General features: G+C 42.1%; 1 protein-coding gene and 1 pseudogene across 3 annotated transcripts in view; one reads left to right on the forward strand and one right to left on the reverse strand.

Annotated features, from left to right (window-relative positions):
* The window catches only part of POU6F2 (POU class 6 homeobox 2), a 427,905-nt gene that overhangs the window by 306,157 nt on the left and 97,919 nt on the right, over positions 1–23,829 (forward strand). For all 3 annotated transcript variants that reach the window (XM_028160000.2, XM_054726468.1, XM_054726469.1), the window contains exon 5: positions 3,586–3,932. In XM_028160000.2, the coding sequence (XP_028015801.2) occupies positions 3,586–3,932 (347 nt within the window). The remainder of the gene's footprint in view (positions 1–3,585; positions 3,933–23,829) is intronic.
* On the reverse strand, positions 20,225–23,131 carry LOC114234986 (pancreatic progenitor cell differentiation and proliferation factor-like; annotated as a pseudogene).

Here is a 23,829-nt window from a genome sequence, read left to right on the forward strand (position 1 = left end):
GAAAACCTTAAACAAATATTCAAAATAAGGATTTGTTTCTAATTTACAGTGGACATAAAGAAACTGAACAAATGGAGAAATGCAGGATTCTTGGCTAATCCTTTGTCATATTTAATTATTTATTTGGGAAATTTCAAGCCACTGGTTTTGCCATAGTATTCCCTTCTCTCTAGGAAATTCAGAGTGTGATTGAATTTTGTCCTGTATTTCTTCTTCAATGAGTTTAAAAATTTTTAAGTAGCCTAATGTAAATTTCTAGGTATCTCTTTTTCTTTCATAGCTACTGTTACTGTAGTTAACTTCTATATTTAACATTGGCCTGTATAGTGTAGTAACCAGACATAGAGGAAATAATCACAAGAAGATATAAATACCAGGGGAGAGAATAAACTCTTTATATCATAAATAGGGTCACAGTTTTATCCTCCAAAATTATCATTTTATTGGCAAAGATTCCCTAAAGTTCAAATATATTCTTTAACCTTCCTAACTTGTGTCCATATCTCAGTGTGCTTTATACAATTAGCCATTTAAAGGCTTGATATTTTAGCGTTTTTAAGCTTTTATTTTCATACTATTGTGTAGGTGGATTTGGCATTTTTTAGACAAGAGTTACATTACATTCTTGTATGACCCTCTCACGATTTCCTTTGCATCAGGATATAGCTGAACATATTTTATTGTCCACTTTGCATGCAGATGCCAAATTAGTTTATGTAACTCAGAAGTTTAGTTTAGGTCATGCCTCTCCAGGCAAGCTGCAGGTCATGGGAAAGAAATAGCCCATGTGAACTCACCAACATAAAGGAATGAAGACAGATTTGGGACCAAGTCTCATAAGTAGGTTAGGGTCTGTTGCACCTACCCGTCGGCCAGTATCTATCTGCCAATATTCCCCGGTCTTTCCTGTTTCTAAAGGCTGCTTTAGATAAATGCTTTTCTAACCAAAATGAAACAGGATGGTATTTAAGTCAACCATGAGAATAAGCACTGACAGATGTGCCTCCCACCTGAAAGAAAGCAGGACAGGATTGATTTGAATCGGGCAGGAGGCCAGATGCAATTATTTCCCAAAGTCTGTAAGTCCACCCAAAGGAGACATCCAGCCCCACTCCCCCACCCCTAGCCCCCGATGAATGCAGAAGATCCTGGGAGGCAAGGATGGAGCTGGGCTCCCAGATCTTCAATAAGATGTGATTTTGTACAATAGGAGCTGGGGCAGGCGGGCGTGGGGGCGGCGAAGGGCAGAGAAGGACAAAACCAAACCACACTCTTCAAGTTCCAATAAATGGCATGATGACTGAGAATTTTTATTATATAGACTTTATTCCTTGGAGCAGTTTTGGGTTTTCAGCAAAATTGAGTATAAAGTTCAGAGAGTTCCTACTGACTGGGCATCTTCCAGCCCTCTCTCATGCACACCACCTCTACCTCTAGAGTTCAGAGCACTCTGGGTTTACACACAAGGAAGGACACACACCAGACCGAGTGCTGAGCAGACCTAGAGTAATTCATTGACCCAGTGAGGACTTGCCATCCCAGCTGGTCCAACGTGGAAGCCCTACATGGTAGCTGAGAGCACAGAATGGATATTTGGTGTCCCCGAGAATTACCAAGTGACATTTCATCACTACAGCTATGCCTTGTTGAAACAAACCTGAGTCTACCATATATTTGAAATCTGACTTACACCAGAGGTTAATTGGGAGTGTTCCCTCTTCCCACCACTTTCACAAGATAAGCTCCTCACCTTCTCTAAAGTCTAAAGTCACTCAAAACTTCCCAAAGCCTCTGTTCCAGGCAGTCTATTCTCCACATTGTCCTTCAGAAATATCGCCTGAGCCATGCTGGATTCTGGATGTTTCTCCACCCAGAATATCTTCTCTTGGCCATTTTGGTCAGTTTGCACACAGTTGACCACTTAGTCAATCAATTGATATGTATCAAACATCTATCATTAGCAGGACTCAGTAACATTTACCTCAAGCCTGATCATTTCTTATGAGTTAATCTGGTCTCCACAAATAGACTACAAACTCCTTAAAGGCAGTTTTGAAATATAACATATTACCTGGCACAGTACTAGTGCCTGACTGTTATTCAGTGAATTTTACAAAATTATTTTTAACTTCAAAAAGATAGTCACTGGTTGATTTCCTTACAGAGAACGTCCTTTAGGTGTCCTCAACATATGGGTCAAAGTACACACAAATATGTTCTTGAGAACATACTTGTTATATAAAGACACGTATATGTCACTATGGAATCACTAGATTTTTTAAAGGAACATTTTCTAAAAATAGGGACTAGTTTAATGTTGCAACCAGGAGTTATTACCTCTGGAAATCTTGACAAATTCTCGGTAAGGGAGGAGCAGGATAACATCGCAGCCCTATGCATTCAACATTGATCCTTATATTTATCTGTAGGCTTGTTGGAAAGTTTTCAGACTGAGATTCAGGCAAAGAAGGACGTGAACTTGCAGCAGCAATTTTCTCTAGATCATTCTTTGGCCAAACTGAATGCCTTTCTGCTGTAGAAATTGTCCAGTGCTAGATGGGCGTCGGAGAACAAATTTCGTGTGCTCAGTGTTAAGACAGCTTGTCCTACCAACGCTTACTTTTCACATAATAAGAAAATCTTGAAGAAAAAAGAAAGAAAGAAAATCTTGAAAGATGATCTCATTTTCTCAGTTTCTTGCGTGTCCTTGGGGTGCTAATGTGTTTGGTTACCACCGTATACAGTTCACAATCGCCTACAATAACCTAGTTTTGTGGGGGGAGGGGTGTCTCTATATCTATGATCAGCAGGCAAAAACCTCACCGTCAGGATTCTGACTCTGCAAAACAGAGAATCATGTATTGTAGAAACTTGAAACTAACATGTCTAAGCCAATGGCAGAGGCCTGAACCAGCAAGTGAAAATGACACGATTAATGGCATTGATGATGAAAAGCTTACAAACCGTTTAGTTTTCTGTTCTTAACTCCAGTCCAACATTTACCAAAAGAATTAAACTGGTTGAACCTTCAATCAAACCTTGAAAGCATAAGTGTATTGCCCAAGCAGTGTAGGAAGGAAGAGAGAAAGTACTTTTAAACATGACCTCCCTTTCTAGTGATATTTTGGCTTGCACTGCTCAATACCTTTCAAAGTAATAACTTGATGTGGTACATTCTCATCTTCCTTGAATTTTTACATTTTTTCCCAAGAAGTGACTCTTTTTAAAAAATATAGATTTTTATTGATTTCAAAGAGGGAGAGAGAGATAGAAACAGCAATGATGAGAGAGACTCATCAATGGGTTGCCCGTGCCAGCCCCCTACTGGGGATGGAGCCCCCAACCCAGGCATGTGCCCTGACGGGGAATTGAATCATGATCCATAGGTCCACGCTCAACCACTGAGCCACACCGGCAAAGTGGCTCTTTCTGCCAATGCCCCACAACCCTTTCAGGTACCAAAGGTGAGAGGGTCAACTTTTCCTCAAGGGCAGCTCACACCAGACAAGCTGCCGGAGACGCACAGCGAAATGTTCTGTCGTGTTTGTTTCACCCCCGCCTGTGTGTGTGTTTGTTTTCTTGTAGCTACCTCATCCCTGAACTCCCAACTCCAGCAGCTCCAGCAACTCCAGCAGCTCCAGCCGCCGCCGCCTCCGCCGCCCAGCAGCCACCCGCAGGCGCCCCCACCGTCCCAAGCGCCGCAGCCCCAGCCCCAGCCGGCCCCGCCCCAGCAGCCGCCACCCGCCTCCCAGCAGCTGCCAGCTCCGCCATCGCAGCCCCCGCAGCCTCAGTCCCACCCTCACCCCCAGAACCAGAACCAGAACCAGAACCAACCGTCTCCAACTCAGCAGAACGCAAGCCCCCCTCAGAAACTCAGCCCATCTCCAGGACATGGCCTTCCGTCGCAGCTCACGCCACCCAGTCCTCTGCAGGTACGCCCTCCGCCCGGCCCAGGAGCACACAGGCCCTTTCCAGGGGGCTGTGCCCTCCCCCACGGCAGAGGCCAGCAAAACTTAGCATCCAGCTCCGCAGCGTCTGATTCAAATTGATCTCTTAGACAGAGGAAGGGGAAGCAAATAGCAGGCAACTGGGGATGCATGTGAAGGGAACAAATAGAACCCCATTGATGCTACCCTCCCAAGGATAAATGTTATCTGCTTCCTCCGGTGAGAGGCCAGCACTGTAAGTGCATTTGTAGCCTGTAATAATTCCACTTTATGATACTCTTTGAAGGCAGCAAAGATAGCATCCAATTAAAATTATTACTAGCACCGTTTTGTAGCCCCGCGGAGAACTGTATCTCCTGTCCATGAGGCATGGTGGTTATTTCTCTATATTATGAATACAACAGTGTCTTACCTTAAGTACTTTGTGCTCTTTTGTTTCTATTTTTCTAAAGACTCTCTGGGGTTAGGAGGGTAAAGAAATTTAGCCCCAGTCTTATGTCCCAGATTCCAACCATCACTCCATGGACTAACAAGTACTCTAGGTTCATGCCGAGAGCCTCACGAGTATGCATTATAACGATCATTTTAAAAAGTAATAAGGCTTCTGTATGATTACTCTGAAGCTTGAGGGCAACCAAAATAGATACTGCAGGCTAATCATGAATGCTCATCTTTAACCTGCTATCGTTGAGGAGCAATGGATAGGAGCATTCAGGAATATATAACTTCAGAGTTCAGAAAACCATTCTTAACTTAGAGGCCTTTAAAATAATTAGCTTTTTCAAAACATAGTGACTGTGATATCAACACATCAGATCCAGAAATTAATAGCTCGGTTTTAGACTTACATAATGATGTTTTCCCGCGTGAGATTTCAGATGATTTAGTACTTTTGTAGTACTTTTTTAGTACTTTTTTAGTACAAAGTCTGGCAGAGTGGGCAGCCTATGCATTCATTTCAAAGCCAACTTCCCCCCTGCCTGATGGTGGGGCAGGCAATCCTCCTACCCTAGGATGGCAATAGCCATTGCATTCTGAGGGCCCAAATAGGAAAGTATACAAAAGTCGCAATAAATTGGTACACAGGCAGAAAGGAAGTAAATTAGAGACTTAGCCTTTTAGAACCAACTTTGTTATTTTAGAACCAACATTTTTCGTATGAACTTGGATTCTCAGTGGTGGCCCAACGTTTTCCTGGAAATGAAAACATTTGGGTGAGATGAATAATTGTGTTTTCCCTGGCACTTGGGTCATAGCTACTTTCCATTTGGACATTTTCCTGAGACGGGTTTGAAGTTGTATTTTTTTTTAAATATCACAAGTATGAGACAACATAATACTTTTGACATAGGACTGAAATGAGTTTTAAAAGTCTTTACTGTATACTTGACAGCTACGGAAACAGTAGACATAATCAGATGTACAAGATGCATGATTACAATAATCCCAATGTTTTCTGCATTTGGAATTCAACTCTATTATCCCAAAGAATGAGTTTAATACTTTTTGAGAGCAGTTAAATTAGATGTATTCGTACACCATGTAATTAAACACTTCCTCTTTCCAAGTCATCAAAGTAAGTGCAATTACCAAAGAAAAACCTGCCCCAGTCTGAGGGAGGAGATTACTCAACTCTGACTTTAGTCATTGTATGTAATCCAGTAGTCCCTTCAGCTGAGGTCTGTGAACATCAGCCTTCTTGAACACTTACAGTTTATACATCTCTATCAGCCAGTTAAAGCCAAATGAAGACAATCCATTTCAATGACTGTTGACGAGGCTTTAGAAGAGGTGACCACTCAGCCTCATGAAAATAAATTGTATTAGGATAATTTCCAAAAGTTCTCCTTATGGTTTGCCATGGAAATCTAGGGACTGTTTTGTTTTGTTTCTGCAACAAATGAAGGCTCAGAGCCTCAATTCTTTCTCTATAACTCTGAGGTAGTGTTCTAATTTTTTACTGTTGAATTTTTAACTTATAAACTTAATAAATACACTGGTAAGATAGTACTCCAAGTTCTTCTGTAGATCTAATGGATAACAACAACAAAAAAGTGATTTGGTAAAAGTATTACCAAGTAGATAAAAAACCAATTTTGAATAAATCTATATCTCTAGGAATAAAAGGAGTTTTTTCCTTTACTATAGGCATGTGTAAAGGAAATGGAGAATTCCATGATTTTGAAATATTGTTTTTGAAATATGTTTTGTGGAACATGGAATATTAGAACTTTTCAAGAAGAAAACTATTTAAAAGAAACTGCCAAGGTACTAATATTTTTGAAGTAGAATAAAGTGTTTTTGTTTGAAGATTATTAAAGGAATAAAGATAAACTAAATTCATATATGACAGATTAAATTCTATTTAATTTTTTTTATTTTCATGTGGGCTTTACCTTTTTACATTATTCAAAATCTGTCTGGGAGATACTAATTTAGAACTGTGCAAGTTAGATTGTCAAGGAAAGCCAATAATTCAGGGTTTTTGTTTAAAAAAACTTTGAAAGATAATAATTATTTCTGAAACTGTACAGATGTCTTCAGAAAGAAATAAATGGAAGTGGCTTGTGTAGGTGTATTTAGGTGAGGTCATTTGAGATAAAAAAAAAAAAAAAAAAAAAAAAAAAAGAGCAGCACTGGCAGGTTACTCTAGACTAAAATCTAAAATTCTCCAAATAGTTCTCATCAGGTTTTCCCATAATATTGCAGTATAATTTTTTTCACTCTTTAGCTCAATTCCATGCAATAACTTGCATTTACAAAACCAGGTTGTTGTTTCAAGACAGATATAAGTTTAAAGTATTATCACTTTACAGAAGACCAAATAGGGGACTGACTTCATTAACTACTTTTGATCCTCAGGGTTATAGGAGGCTAATGGTCCAGAGTGGAGGTTTGTCTTTAGATTCTGCATTGAGACTCAATACCTGCCTACCCTACCTATGTTTGGAAAGAAGTTTTCCAAACATGGATCATAAACACAAAGATTTTCAGGGGCCAAGTAGTAAGCATAACTAGTAAAGCAACTTGGGTATAAAACTCAAAGTCAAATTTTGAAAACAGTATGAGACAAACAAAATGCATCTGTGAGCTGACTTGAACCTTTGGGTTCCAGGATGGTTATAAATCCATACTCCTATTTTTGCTGTAGTTTATCAGCTGTAGGCTGTGCCAGAATTTAAAACTTGAGTATGTTGGTTAGAAACAGATCAGAAACATAAATGGGAAGAGCTAACTTTTGGGAGAGAAATATGGCCTAATCCTTCCTGGGTAGAAAAAACCATGTAAATTTTTAATTTCAATATGTAATTTTGATCTGGATAAAGACCCCATAAGCATAAGACTGTTCCTTGGGTGTTTTTATTTGCACAAGGAAAATTCCAAACATTGTGTAAAAGCCCGGATGTGTGCATGTTCCTTCCTGGGTGATCTGGAGATGAAGTGGACATGGTTGGAGCCTAGTCGTGGTGCCATGGGAATGGGGAGTTTGAGGTTTTGAAGCCTCATTCTAGTTCAGACCTGTTTCCAACTAGCTGACAAGTTTGAACAAGTCACCTTGGTTCTCTGGACTCTGTTTTCCTCATCTGTTAAATGTGTGGGCTATATGATTTTTAAAATCCTTTTCAGACCTGTGAATCTATGATCTAAATGTTAGCAGGCCTCTAGAATTGTATTGGCTATTGAAAACCTGAGGTCTTAACGATTCTGTGAGTTTTCTTCAAGGTCAGGTTAATTTCTTCCCACTCAGCTGGTTGGTAGAGTGGAAACAGAGTGGGGACAAACGTAAGTGGGATAATGATAGCAGAAGCAGATTTAATCTTAGCCATGGAGTCCAAATTAAAGTCAAGTTTTAATCCTCAGAGAGTCACTGCTGCAAGCTCTGGTCCCAGATTGCTTTTCCACTTACCCATTAAAGAAGCTTAAGAAACCAAATGCTGCATTTAACCTTGGCCATCGGCACACCGTCTTGCACGGCAGGAAGCAGGATAATCTTTCCCTTTCTTGGTGTATTGCACATTTTAATAAATAACAGAGGGAGGGAGTGCTCAGCGGAAGCAGCTAGGAGAGAGAAAGCTATCTGTGCTTGTCTGAGGAATGAGGAGCATGGTCACCTTCTCCGCGGTGAAGTTGCTCAAGAGGGCATAAAATTGTCCCTGACTATGTACATTTGCTAATGTAAAGGTCTTGTTACCACTCAGGCATCCAATAGTAAACTGCATCCAAATTCCACCTCTGTTATGCAGTAGGCACAGCCTCCTTCCTGATCTTCCCATTTGGGATATTTTCTCACTGGCAAACTTTAGGACTCATTTCCAAAGTGGATGAGTGATACAGAGAGTGGTATATGCTCACTTTTTTAAACAAAGAGCCCAAACCCTTGAGAAATAGTTAGACCTAGACCTACGTGACTTTCATCCTTTTTAAAGCAAATGGTCTCCAAACATGGCTCCTTCTTATAGAAAAGACTCAGTGTCCTGGGCCAACCCTTTCTCTCCCCAGCAGTTTGTCTTAATCAGTTTAACATAATATTAGTCAAAGCTTTGTGTCTTTAACTTTTGTCATCTATAAAAGGAAGGGGTAAAATGAAATATTTTTAGAACTTCTTCCATTCTATTTGGATTTTTATCTTACAAACCCCTAAAACAGTTGGGTGACGTATGCCGGTGCAAGGGGAGAAAAGGTTCTAGGTTCTAGGTTCTGAGGCTGGAGCTCCATAAATTAGACTAAGAAAAGACCTTAACAAGAGAAAAACAAACAGAAGTTTATTAACACATGCATCACATGTCCACATGAGGGTATTTAGTAATGAGTAACTCAAAAGGGGTGGTCAGAACTTTGGCTGACATAGCATCTTAACAAAAAAACAACACATTTTTAGAGAAGTGACAACACAAAGGAAAAAGACTATGAGCTTCTAGGGGTGACAAATTCTGGGAGTGGGAATATATGGGGAAACTAATAGTAGATAAGGGCTAGTTTTAAAAGATTTATTTTACAAATTCTTTTGGTGCCATTTCTGGGCTGATAAGAACCTAGAATTGTCTCCAGTAATTAATTTATGTCCTTCCTTCTATAGAGGGTAAGGGGGACACCTTTATAAATTTATGTCCTGCTTTTAGGTAAATAGGGGGATAATTGAGAGCTTTTCTCGTATCTGCTTTTCTCAATTGCCTTCAGCGCAAAAAAAAAAAATCCTCATGCTGCAGTGACACACTTTGGGGTGGCATATTCTGCTACCATTTGCAGGCATTCATATAACCCTTTTGTGGCCATTGTAAATGCTAATAGAACTCAGACATCTCCGTGCCTACACAGGGCTGAATCACTGTGTAGAATTCTCCCAGCCTAGACCAAGGCAATTGAGGCACTCATCTCAGATAAAAAAACTCAAGGTGCACCCAAACATGTAGTAATCATTAAAATCAATAATATTTTAATACAATATTTTTAAAAATCAAAAATGAACGCCAAAATCCAGGGTGAACTAAATGTCAGATTTGGAATTAGTAACAGTATTGTGCCATATTGGAGCCTGAGGCAAAAAGAAAAATCAGTAATACTGATTCTGTTGATCATGAACTTTTGCATCCATTTTTATGTTTTTACAAGTATTGAATTAGATGTTATTCATCTTGATTACTGTGTTTTGGGGCACACCCTTAAATTCTGTGCCCCAGATGAGTGCCTCATTCACCTCAACCTAGTCCAGTGATGGCAAACCTATGACACGCGTGTCAGCACTGACACGAGTAGCCATTTCTGATGACACGCGGCCACTGAGGCGGCCGCATGCCGAGGATGAAACATTTGCTGCTCCTGAGGATGAAACATTTGCGAAATAATGTTTTTTCCTCAAAGTGACACACTACCCGAGTTATGCTCAGTTTTTTGGCGAAGTTTGACACACCAAGCTCAAAAGGTTGCCCATCACTGAAGTCCCTTCCAGCTTGGTTTCCAGCTGTGTAAATGATTTAGTTAGTAAATATTCCCCAAGGTCAGTGGCCTTCTGTGCACTGTAAATTTCCTTCAGACCTTGGATTTCACTGTCCAGTTTAACTTGAAAATGACACTAAATTTGGTGCAGTAGAAAAACACGAGTACATGTTGGATAATAGATGGGGCAGGGAGGTGGGGTGGAAATCCATCCTCCTTAGCTGTGTATTGCACAAGTCTAATAAACCAATCATTTTTATTGAATTGAAATGTTAGGAACAATCAAGTAACTTCTTTTGGCTGACATTTTTCACTGAACTAATTTATGGTTTTATGAAATTGAGTATGTTTGGTGAAAATGATGGACATAGATAACATTCTCCCAGAACAATCCAGAACCTTAGAAACTTTTAAAAAACTGGAAGAGTCCACACAGACTGAGTAAGGCTTGCTCTTGGGCTATAAAACCAAAGGACACTTTATTATTATGGGTGAGAAAATCCATCCAAACCCAGAGAGTCATTGTGAAGATTAAATATAACATACTGATGAAAATGCTTTTCATGCTATAAGTTTGCTATGCAAATGTTGATTATACCACAGATATGAAAGACTATGAATTTATTTCTGTTTATACTACCATCCAGCAAATTGAGCACTTGATTCATTATTCACTCATTCAGGAAGAGGTCGGGGGGGAAATGGGAGTCCCTTTACCCAACCATATTCAGCACCGAATAAAATAAACAAAACATACTCATCCACATTGTCTGCAAGGGACAATTTTTTCTTTTATGAAAGAAAGAAAATCTCCTTTGAAAAACAACAACCCTCAGTTCACATTACTGACATTTCAAAGAATTTATTGCACGCATTTGAGATCCAGGAGGAACAACAAAGTTTATATTGCTTTGAGAGTGGCAGGGGGGAAATTAGTTTACCAAGAATGTACTTTATATACTCCGGTGCTTCTTTGTCATTGTCTAGATTTCCCATTCCTGGGTGCTGCTCTGTCGTAGTCAAATCATGTAGAAAGGGGTTTAACAAAGCAGGCAGCATGTTCACACCACTGACTATGGAAGCTCACATCAAGTACTGATAGATGGAAAGGGTGCCAGACTCAATGGGGGTGGAAATATTCTTGCAGCATCTGAACATGGCAAGTTAGAACTTCTCAAGGAAAACAGCACCGCTCTGATCATGATGGGGGGCCAGATCCATGGCCTGTCTGCAGCGAGCTCAGCAATGAGCTCAGCAGTGAACCTGAGCCACACACACCCTCCAGTCCCATCACTGTCTGTTGAATGTGGCTAATAAACCAATGCCAAAGTCAGAATGTCCTGGAACAGTTTTGCCTCCATGTGGTTAGCTACAGGTTATAGTGGCAAGTTGAGATACCCCAAATGTGCTGGCTAGCACTTCACTCTGAATGAGCAAAACCTAGGCAGTATTCCTGTCACCTTATAAGTATTCTTGTGCTTTCAAGATCAAGTGCTAGTCCTCATATTTTAGCCTCAATTCATTTCCCACAGGTTTGGGGTAAATTGTCCATGGGCTTTTAAACTGACCCCAAAGTATAGACTTGCAAGTGAATATTATCCAGGTTGGAGAGATAGCACTTTTATCCTTATCTACAAACAATCATCAAGCATCTGTGCTGTGCACTGTGGACCCCGGGGAAGGTTTGCAGAACTGACAAGGTGGTCTTCAGAAGCAGACAGACTTGGACTCAGATGCTGGCTCTGCTGAGCACTTGGGCGAGGTCAGCCTATCCTTCTGAGCCTTAGTTTCCTCATTGGTGGGAGAGTGGATGGGAGGATTAAATGAGATGACTTAAGTGAGAGTATCTAATTCCATTCTTGATAGACAGCAGGATATCAGAATCCTGCCTGCCTTTTTTCCTTCATTGACTCTAGACACTATAATCTAAAGAGGAATCTGAGGTAGACAGATCAACTCAAAGTTGAAATTTAAACAATAAAAAAAGAAAAATAATAAGTATATAACATCAATATATGCTATAATAGAATGACTGTATGATTAAATTTTTTAAAAAAGCAATTAGTCATGGGAATATAAAAATGAGTGTGTACACAATAAAATTATTCACTGCACACTTCAGAAAAACCCATATAAGCTTGAATGAGGCTAACAATTACACATCTATCTGTTTTGTAACATCGAGTCAGAGAGGGTAGGAGGATTTCTGAGGCGGGGGACACGCAGCACAGGGCAAGCCTGCACAAAGGCCTGGGATGGGGTGTGGGCAGCAGGAAGGAAGAGAATTGTAGCATGTGAGCATCATCTTAAAGAATTTTCACTTCAACCCACAGAACCTTGGTTTCTCCACCAATATTATTACAAATAAATTATCTTTTTCTTCTAAATTCCCAGAGTTGTGGTTTTTAGTGTATGGGTAAACAGGAAGAATCTTGGTAATCCCAGTTTTGATGACCTAATCTCTGGGACTCCATTGTATCAGTTATTATACAGAAAGTTCATATTAGATGATCTGAAGTCCTCTCCCAGCTCCACGTTCTGTTTATGAAATAGCTCAAATAAGGTCGTTGGAATTGCATGAAAAGAAAGAACTGTATACAATACAGTCAAACCTCAGTTCTTGAACATCTCCCATCTCGATCAATTTGGTTCTCGACCAAGTTGTTCGGGGATAGGGGGGATGTCTCAGTTGTCTAACAAAATTCTGGTTCTCAACCCAACAACCCTTTCATGCTGATACAGTATAATTGTCTGCCTCTACAATATTCATTTGGGTTGTAAGTGAAATATATATTCTTCTTTCCTTATTTGGCATCCAGCATTTTCTAACACAGTATTTCTCAAGTGTCTTCCACAAAATACAAGTTCAAAAAATTTTGATTGAAAACAGAATCCATGGTAGGTAGATAGGTAATTGGATGGATAGATAGATAGATAGATAGATAGATAGTAGGTGATTAGGTAGGTAGATAGATAGATAGATAGATAGATAGATAGATACAAGGTAGATACTACACACTGTATGTCACTGCTAGCTATTTCTCAATAAACATTAGAATATGGAAAGCTAAAAGACATCCTGCAGCAAAGATATCTAGTTAACATGATTTAATCAAGGAATTCCAAAATTTATGTAACCACTGAACCTTTTTTTTCCATTTAACACTAATTAAAATACCATAGAAAATCTTTCGGGAACCATTGCATCAAAGCCTCCTTCTCTAATTATTGTAGCATCCACACAACTAACATAACTGCTTTTCCTTACCTAGAATATTATATAAAAGTCCACAGACCCACTCCAGTTGACTAGAGAAAGGAGAAAGAAAGTATAGAAAGATGGGGAAAGAAGGGAAGGAAAAACTCAAAATCACAGCCAGAGCAGGGAAAGCCAAAAGCAAGAATGGTCCTTACATTTGGCAACGAGCAAAATCACTTAGCCGGAACAACAAGGGAAGGTCTGGCTGGATTGCCTCTCATGGCAGCTGAGGTCTTAGAGACCTTGTCCTTCACATGGTGACTCCCTTCCCTCTTCTTCACTGTCCATTATTTCTCCTGTTCACACACCAGTCCCGCTAGGGCATGGAGAAGAGACAGGGCACCACTGGCCCACCCAGCCCCAAACCCATGGAATCAAGAGAAATGAGAGACGGCATGCCCTCGATTCACCTTTCCTCCACCCTTTTGTCTTTTGACCGAGTAATTTCCAGTGGTCAGACGATTCCTCAATACCCTGGAACCTCATTCTCTACCCCTGTGTGTGTTTGTTTTTTTAATCCTCGCCTGAGGAGTGAGGATATTTTTTCCATTGATTTTTAGAGAGAGTGGAATGGAGGGGGGAGGGAGGAGAGAGAGAAAGAAACATGAATGTGAGAGAGTACATCCTCCTGCAGGGATTGAACCTACAATCCAGGTATGTGCCCTCCCTGGGAATTGAACCCTCTGCCCTCCGGTGCACAGGCCAACACTCTAACCATTTAGCAGTCCCGGCCAGGGCTCCATCCCTGTGTTTAACAAGGTTTGGATTCCATACAACAGGACCAATCAGCCTGAAATCTGTGTGGCAATCAGGACTAAGTCCTCAGTACCAGGCTGTGAAACTATATCTGTGAGGCATTGCTCCCATCCTGGCTCTTTTTTCTATTTTTTTGTTTTGTTTTGTTTTTTAAAAAGGCCCTCAGAGGTAGTGTTTCCCTTCTCTTTCATCCTCCACTGTGGAGAATTAAATTGGGTATTCTGGCTTTAAACATGAATACTGGGTCCTGTGGGTGCTGAGTTAAGACCGAGAAAAGCCCCATGTTGAGAATACCAATGCCAGAGTCTCTTCTTTCATGCATAAGAGGAACCCATATGGCAAAGGTTCAGGTGCTCCTTGGAGTGGTTGTTGACCTGAAAAGGCAATTCTGCATCCTTGGCCCCCTGGTGGGGATGTCGAGAAGCCACAGATGAACACAGTAGTGGAGGGAGCACTCTGCATTTGTATGTGGTCAGCTTCTTCTGGGAACTGGTGGTCTGCGCCTAAATGCCCAGGTGGGCTTCTGATCGATGCAACCTTTCCAGCCGACACATTTTGTCTGAACTGTCATCTGACGGGGATCAGCCTGGCACTGCCGCTTAGTTTTCTATACCAGAAGATATAGACAGTTAATTTCTTTAATTGTCATAAAAAGAAGTCAAGTCAGGGATCTCCTTTTCTCAGCTGTTCTTCCCAGAGCCCAGCTCTCCATCCTTGCCTTGTGAAGCTGCAAATGTACTTACAGAGAACAAAGCAACATGAATGGGTTCAGAGAGATTTCAGGGGAACCCTCTCACTTCCCCCAAGGAAAGCTCTCCTGAATCTGGTTGGGTCTGAAACTTCTACCTTTTAAATCAGAGCGAAAATAATCTTGTGCTCCTATCTAAGGTTTTAAAATTTAACATTCCTTAAAGGAGTTGCCACCTTCAGTAGTCTGCACTGCATGGGAGGAATTTGATCAGCCTAAGGCTAAAACCAGATGGTCGTGAACCCAACCTGGACAAGGCATAAAGTTATTAAAGGCTTTAAGCAAAGATAGGATATTCTCCAAGCTCCCTGAATGTAACAATCACATGGAATCCATTTTAAGCATCTTCATGGCACAATCTGCATATTTTCATTGCCAGTGAGACTCCTTAAGTATTATAGTGGGTATCTTCACACCAGATAAATACTAGTAAGTATTCTCTGGGCCCTGGTGCCATCTCACTACCTTGCCTGACCTTCCTCCCTCTTCTTGACTCACCCAAGCCACACCATCTCCAAACAGCTGAGGCCATGCCCACGCTCCTACCTCTGTAGCATTTTGTTCAATCCTTTGCTTTCTTTTTCAAGAGAAAATTTCCAAATACAATGGCCGTGGTTCTCAGTGTTGCTACACGTTGGGATCATCTGAACAGTTTTTTAAAAAATACTAATGCCTAGGTCCCACCCAAAGATTCTAATTGAACCTGAGTGGGATGCAGTTTGGGCATTAGCATTTTTTGTAATCCTCACCTGAGGATATGTTTTTATTGATTTTTAAAGAGAGAGGAAGGGAAAGAGAGAGAAACATCAATGTGAGAGAGAAACACCCATCGGTTGCCTCCCATATGTGCCCTGACTGAGGATCAAACCTGAAACCTAGGTATGTGCCCTAACAGGGAATTGAACCCACAACCTTTCTGGTATACGGGACAACTCTCCAACCAACTGAGCCACCCAGCCAGGGCTGGGCATCAGCATTTTTAAGCTCCTCAGGCAATTCCAATGTGGGGCCAGGGTTAAGATATATACCTATGGTCTTGCAAGTAGGCCTCCAATCATTCATTTTTAAACTAGCAGATTCCTACCTCTTATTTAAACAAAATGTTTTTTATCCAAAGTGTTGGTTGCATCAGTTGGTGCTAACTTTACTGCTGCAATACAATAAAACTAGGTCTTGATTTCTAAAAAGAATGAGCCAGTGTTACTTCAACCTCACTCCACCCCCAGATTCACAGCCCATCAGTGAATAAGAACAATCATGTCTGTACGTTGTCACTCATTCGAACCTCTCCCAGACCCTGAAGTTGGGTTACTAGCCAATATTTACAGAAAAACTCAAACCTGGTGATTTGTTGTTGTTGTTGTTATTTGTTGTTGTTGTTGTTCATCCTCACCCGAGGATATATTTTTTTCCATTGGTTTTTAGAGAGAGTGGAAGAGAGGGGGAAAGAGAGAGAAACATTGATGTGAGAAAGTCACATCAATTGGTTGCCTCCTATAATGGGCTGAGGATCAAACCTACAAGCCAGGTACATGCCCTTGACCAGGAATCGAACCCATGACCCTTAGGTGTGAGGGCTGACCTCTAACCACTGAGCACACTGGCCAGGGCTCAAACCTGGTGATTTATACTAAAAAAATATAACTGAGGAAAGAAATAATCCTTTTCGACTCTTTAACATCCTCTCCAAACAAGAACAGCTGCTACTGATTGAGAGCTTATTGGATGTCCAACTGCTGCTAAATGTCGCCTCACCTAAACTATACTCGGGCTTTTCAAGCTTTATTTGCAGGTGAATCTCCTTGGGACCTTGGTAAATGTAGACTCTGATTCAGTAGTTCCGGAGGAGAGGGCCCACCCCAGGTTCTGCTTTGATAACGGGCTCCTAGGTAATGCTGACACTGCTGACATTGCCCACCTCTTGAGGAGTAAAGTTCTACTCAATGAATCTTTGATATTTCTTCCGTGAGCTCCATTTTATAGATGAGGAAATTAGGGGTAAGGACCTATAAGAGGCAAGATTCAAACCAAGATCTGACATAAAACCTTGTCCACTGCACTAATCTGCCTCTTTTTAGTTCAGTTCTTTTTTCATTGTGGGATTTCCATCTTTTAAAAGAGATCACGTGCCCTGGCTGGTGTAGCTCAGTTGGTTGGAGCATTGTCCCTACACCAGAAAGGTTGCAGTCAGGGCACAAACCCAGGTTGCCGGTTTGATCACTGGTCAGGGTGCATACAAGAGGCAACCGATCAATGTTTCTCTCCTCCCGCCCCCTGCCTCTCTCTGTAAAATAAAAAATTTAAAAATTTTTTAAAAGAAAAGAAAGTTGCAGAGGTCACGTAATGATTTTTTTCTTGCAAATGAAGATGGAGATAGATACACTAGTGGAAGAAAGACCCTCCCTTTCCCCTGCCTGGTCTTTCTTGCAGCTTCTGATCTAAATCATGATCTTACCATTCCTCAAGAACCAGTAACTCTGAAAGGGGGCCGGGGGGTGAGGATGTGGCCACACTTCTTTTTCTTTAGTAAATATGTTCGTTTTGTTGAAGCCGTTTCTACCAAGTTGAAACTCAAGCACAAATAGATTAAAGTGGTCTGCAACCACCAAGTAAAGTAGAGCTGAGATAGCTGACAGGATCTGTGAGAAGTCCAAGCTCTCATTCCAATTTTCAGACCCAAGATTGCCTAGCTCTAGGACTGCGAAGACCACACCCTACCTACATCCCACCACCTTTCCTTCAGCAATAAAGTGCATTTGAGTCTGTCTGCCTCAGCAGGGAGCGAGGGGACTCCTTTACACCATCATTTCAACAGTCTTTTTCAGGAGCAAAAGCCAAAAGAGTAGCAGAATCATCCTCCAAATGTAGGCCATACACAGAGCGTGGTTCCGCTTACCTGGCGAAAGACCCTATAGTGTAGTTTGTAGACATTCTTTACCCTCTGAATCAGGGCTGTGGGAGCCGTGTACAAAATGACGTTAAGCATCTGTAACTCCAGTCACATGTTTGTTTTCCAAAATGGCTATTCCTATTATAAGGGGGAATTTGATTTATGATTATTGGGAACTGTGCCATCATTGTAATGTTTTCTTCATAAAGTGAAAAAAAAAAAAAAAGTCTTCAAAAGCATCCACTCTTTTGAAGTTCCTGCTTGTTCTGTATTTCCTGTGAGTGGGCATGTAGACCCAGTAACCCAGGCAAATCCTTCACACTTGCCCAAAGTCTGCAGGCACCAGATTGGACAGGCAGGTCCTGCTGATTAGATGGCTTTAGGATAAAAATCTCATTAACACCTTCATCCTCAAAAGAACAGAAAGCTAACAGAACATGGACAAATATTAGCCACTAGGATTCATAAATACATGCCTGGTTGACCTAAAAGAAAACAAACTGGGAAAATAAACTCTTAAACCCTGACAACACAAATCCAACCAGTGGATGGCTGTGTGCTTGCATTAAAGGGTCAGACTATATATGTGTATGTGGACTTTAAATCTTCATAGTTATAGGTATCTGCGTTCCATATTTGAGTGTACACATATTTATGTTTATTTGAGATATACATATGCACGGATTTATTTAGAATCTTTTTTAGAAACACCAACTCAGGGATTCTGTAAAGTGTCCACTTATAGGGTTGTCCATATAGTCTGGGCAAATCAGCGGAGTATGAGCATGGGGGGAGGAAGGACATTGTCTGGGGCTTTCCTTTTTTGCCCGGGACATGTTTTGAGAGAATGACTAAACAGTGCTGGAGATTATGAATTTGCTTAAGTGTGAGTGGCTGATTGCTGAGAGCAGCGCCAGCCCTCCCCCAGAGTGATTGACTGGGGCTGCAGGTCTTCACACTTGATGCCTGGATTTGACTCGGAAAGTCTGCCAAGTCTTTTACTGGGATATTTATCTTAATTAGATCTGAAAGACCTGCCACAGCAGAATAGTCACACCGATTAAAATGAAAAACAGGAGAAATTACTGATCAAATTAATCATAATGTCGGGTTACAGCTGTAGGTCTGATGTAATTTGCCACTCCAGTGAGTTACATCGGCCTGGCCCGGGAAAGGGAGCTGGCTTTAGCTGATCCGTAACACCCGCCCGCTCCAGGCAGCCTGGCAGGAGGCTGGCTCCATTCATTTTCTTGGCTTGCTCTGACCTCCCTGCTGCAACTAGAAACAAATCAGGCACCAAACAAATGGGGTGGGGGGAGGAAATATTCTCTTATCCAAGCGACCGTACTACTTCAAAATGGTGAGCTTCTAAAACTTGGCTGGGCAGGCTTGGGGCTTTGTGCATGTAGGGCGTTCTACTTTGGGGTTGTTTTTTTCCCCCCACTTAACTTCCTTTTAGTTTTGCTCTCGGTGACCTGACATTGATTACAGATGCAGAACGAGAATCAAAAGGTCAGAGGACAAAACCTTTGGCTCTAAGCAATGAGAAAAAAACCTTTAGAAAAATCTCCTTGCCAAAATGACTCTACAGCCGGGGCATGGATTGAAATAATCTGGAGTGTCACCCGGGGTGGGGGTGGGGGGGGCAAAAACCTAAGCTGTAGTACAGAGTTCCCAGGGAGGTCTGGTCCTGGTGTCCTACTGTTTAAAGAAGCACCACTTTATACCATACCTCGTGTTTGGGGTAAGATGGGTGAAGGACACTTTTCTTTTTTTTTTTTTTTTTTTTTTAAGAAACAAATGAGAGTCCAGATTCTTCTCCATGTGCAACCTTGACACTGAGCTGTGATTCATCATGAGTGATTCAGTTTATAAAACACACCTCCTCATTAGTGACATAAAGAAAGGGCCCTAAAATGGCCCCCGTCTAGACATTCAATTGGGAATTCTCCAAAGGTAAAATCTAGGAGCAGCGCAGGACTTTTCTCCAACCAGTTCTGCTTCATCAGGGAACTAGATAAGCCTCCCTGAGGGGACTCACCCTACACTAGGGGATTGGGGAGGATCAGAGGAGGGGGCCTCATTCCCAGTCCAAGGTCATCGATGACTCTGCAGCAGCACTAAGAGTTTTCTTTTTGGTCATCCGAGGGGTTGCCCACATTCCACATATTTATTCCTGGACTAGATGTGCTCTTTGACCCCCAACCTGAAAAGGCCCCGGTCCTCTCTCTGTCCCACCAGGAACGAACATGGAACGTTTTGGAAGTGAGGGACGTAGGCAATCACAGACAACGAAGTGCCTTGGCACTCAAGAGTCAATACCTTCTGGACCTTTCTATGGACTGTTCTGTGAGTGGTTATTGTATTAGTTTAGTTGTTTTAACCAGAATTTAAAAAAAAATTTTTAAAAGTAAGGCTATGCTTTTTTTTTTTTTTTTTTTTTTTAATGCTAGCTGCTTCTCATTTATTTTCCACTTGGTGCAAGGCACATGGTTATGGGGTGTTAGGCAGGCTTGCGTGTGGCTTGGGTAGTAAAAAGAGTGGGGCTCTCTCAACTTCCTTTTTGGTGTTTTGCTGTTTTGATATAAAAGAACCCAGCAGCTTCTGCTTGTGCAGCCGGCCTAGTCTACGAGAGGTGGGGTGAGGAGAGGGAAGGGGAGGGGGGCTGGGCTCAAAGAGCCTAGCGCCTCTGGAAGTCTGGAGGCGGCCACTCAGGATGGGGGCCCAGCGTTGGCTTTGCCAGGCTGGCCGCCAAGCTGCTTCCTTGTGGCTTCCCGAGCCAGGTCACAGGTGATCACGCTGCTGGCGGCCTGGGGAGATGCCGAGTGCTCTGGGGCCTCCAACACCGTGGCCATGAATGGGAGAGTGGACCTCCCAAAAGAGAAGCTTGCCCACCAGTGACCCGCGTCGGCTTTGGGGAGGCCCGGGGGTGGGGGATGGCTTCCCCAGGGCACTCGGCACTTCCACGGGAGCTGTTACTGGAAGTGGAATCCAGGCGGCGCCGGTAGTGGTCGTGGGTGGCCACGAGTGAGCCGCTGGAGGGGGTGGCTGCCAGGCTCTTGCTTGTGGGCTGGGGGAAACCTCGGCGGTGACCCAATGGGGTCGGGAATGGGGTCGCTAGGCCAGGGAGCCCATTTGCAGAGGAGACGGCGGGAGGCCACCCCAGGACCGAGATGTGCGGAGGTCAAGGCTATGCATTTTTTTCTTGAAGCTTCTGTTTTATATAGAGAGAAAAAGATATACATCTACATATAGACGGAAATATTTGTAACTATGTTTTTGTATATATGTATGTGTTGGCTTCTATTGAAAAATAGATTTCTTACTATGTGACATCAGGAGAATTTGAAAAAACACTGCCTTGAAAGACTGCTATTTAGGAAGGCAGAGGCGGGAACTCTTAGACATGTAACAGCTCAGGAAGCAAATGTATCAGTGTCCCAACATATTAATTGTGATGATGAGCTCCTAAACACTGAACACTGTACCAAACAGTCAGAAACAACCAAAACAGGCCCTGCCGCTGTGGCTCCGTTGGCTGAGCACTGTCCCAAGCACCAGGAGGTCGTCGGCTCAGTTCCTGGTCAGGGCACATGCCCAGGTTGCAGGCTCGATCCCCAGTAGGAGGCAGCAAATGGATGTTTCTTTCTCATCGGTGTTTCTGTCTCTCTTCCTCCTCTTTCTGAAATCAATAAAAACATATTTTAAAAACAAGCAAAGAGAAACAAAACAGTAATGCCACCGCTACCCCTACACACACACACACGCGCACACACACACACACACACACACACACACATATATCCTGGACCAGATGTACTCTTTTATCCCCAATCTGAAAAGTCACATATAATTACTAGTTTAACCTATTAAATTGAGAAATTAAATGATATATTAAATGCTGACAATGTAGTCCCACCAAATGAGTAGGTAATTCTAAAGAGAAAGAAAGGAGGAGAGAGAAAATGGTAGGAAGGAAGCACAGGGCCCTAAACTGATTGCGGTTCCTAGAAGATTTATGAAGGGAAGAAGCTCTGTCCCTTGAGAGTTGCAAGTCAGCAGCCAGGTCCATGGACCCTGGCCAGAGAAACCTTGGGCGATATAGGAGCTCCACATTCAAGGTGCCTAGAACTTTCCTCAGTTCTCCCACTCGGTCCCGGCCCAGGGCAGAGCTAGCACCGTCCTCCCTGACCTGCTCTTCCCACTTTGTCCCTCCCTAATCCAACCCACTTTGCACACTACTGCCAAGCTAATCTTCCTGAAAGGTGTTCATCCCAGCTGGTGTGGCTCAGTGATTGAGCATCAACTTCCGAACCAGGAGGTCACCATTCGATTCCCGGTCAGGATACACACCTGGGTTGCGGGCTTCATATCCACCCAGTAGGGGGCATGCAGGAGGCAGCCAATCAGTGATTCTCTCTCATCATTGATGTTTCTATCCTTCTCACTCTCTCCCTTCCTCTCTGAAATCAATAAAAGTATATATATATGTGTTTGTGTGTGTGTGTGTGTGTGTGTGTGTGTGTTTTTAAACAACATTTTCACATCACCCTCATGCTCAAAGCCCTTTTTTGACCTTTAACCTGGGTACTCTGGCCTTACTCTCCACCCTGCCTCCCACCTCCCTGCACTGTACTCAGCCTCTGTCGGTGCCTAATGTCTCTGTGCAGCCCACTGGCTCTGCTGTTGCTATGCCCACAGCCACGAGTGCCTGCTCTCCTCACCACTGGTCCCACATCACTTCTTTCACTTGCTACTCCTTCCACAAAGTGCCCACCCTTGCCCAGCCCTCAGTAACTTCTATGTTTTCTGATTGGGCACTTAGCATGTGCAATTTAAGCCTTTTTTTTTCATAGTTAATTTGAACAAGTTTGTTATCTTATTTGAATTATAAGCCCCATAGGGACAGACACCATGTCTCACACCTCTGTGTATCCCAGGACTATCAATAATTGTTGTAAATGATGTTTTCTCATTGAACAGCTACTCATTTCACAAACATATAAGTGCCTGTACCCTAAATTTATTTGCAAAATTACTTGATAAAGATAACTACTAATGAAAGAAATGTCACCTATTTATTTCTATATTTAGAACAATTCCTGGCACATAGTAAGGGCTATAAATAAATAGATCTTATATGACTATGATTCCTCGGAAATTATTTTAGCCCCATTGTTCTTTACACTATCTTCTCAATGGCCTTTGGGAAATGCAGACTTGATTTAGACTGCTTTAAATCAGCTTCTTTCATTTGGGAAGAAATGTACATCAACTGTACATCAAAATAAGGACCATCGTGTTCTAATTAACCTCCTATTTTCTTTTCCCCCACCATTTCAACACATATGGTGGTTCTTGACATTCAGAATATAATAGAGAGGGGAGCAAGCCTTCTTAATAGAGTGTAGATCTGATTCACCTGTGAGGTAAATCATATTTTTCAAAGCATAAAAGTGTTATAAAGCAGGTAGGCCCAAGGGGAACAGCAGTGGCTCTCTCCGTGGGGGCACCTCTGACCCCACCATTGGATACTGGAGACTCTCACCTGACGTGCTCTGGCTGCCCGGACCCCGCTGGTAACTGGAGAAATGCATAGAGACTCTCCCAGGAGAAAATGATGATCCAGTTTAAAAAATAAAAATACTGTTGAGCATTTAACACGTGCCAGGCATTGTGCTAGTCATTGTGTATGCGTTTCCTACTTAGGCCTTGACATCACCTAAGGAGGGAGGAAACCCAGGCTCAGAGAAGCTGGAACTCACTGGAGGTCCACAGCTTGTCAGGGGATTTGAGCCCCGTCTCCGCACATGCCCTTTCAGCTGGGCAGTCTCTGTACATGTCTGCTGTCCAGTGTAGTTACTAATAGCACTCATTTCACTCTCAAAACTGTTCCGGTTTGGGCAGTAAATTGTGTGGGTAACTTGTCACGCTCACTAGGCCACCTCCAGCATTTATGCAAACTGTCCCCACCTGATTTCACTTCACTAAACTCCACAAAAGCTAAGGCATTTGCATTTCCTCTTAATATACTGAAAAGATGGAAATAGTAATAATTATAAATATATTGTATTCCCTCTACTGGACAACGTAACTAATCATTTTTCAAAATGTGATTCTACTTGAGACAAGAAAATCCTTGGATGAAGGGCAACAAGAGACATCCCCTTCTTCCAAATCATTTGGAAAAACCTGACAGGAATATTTCTAGGAACCTGGCTGAGGTGACCAATACCATGCTAGCAGAATTATAATTTAGAATGGAGAGGATCCCTTACCAAAAAAAAAAAAAAAA

The sequence above is a fragment of the Eptesicus fuscus genome, chromosome 14 (assembly GCF_027574615.1).
Source record: "Eptesicus fuscus isolate TK198812 chromosome 14, DD_ASM_mEF_20220401, whole genome shotgun sequence".
Taxonomy (NCBI): domain Eukaryota; kingdom Metazoa; phylum Chordata; class Mammalia; order Chiroptera; family Vespertilionidae; genus Eptesicus; species Eptesicus fuscus.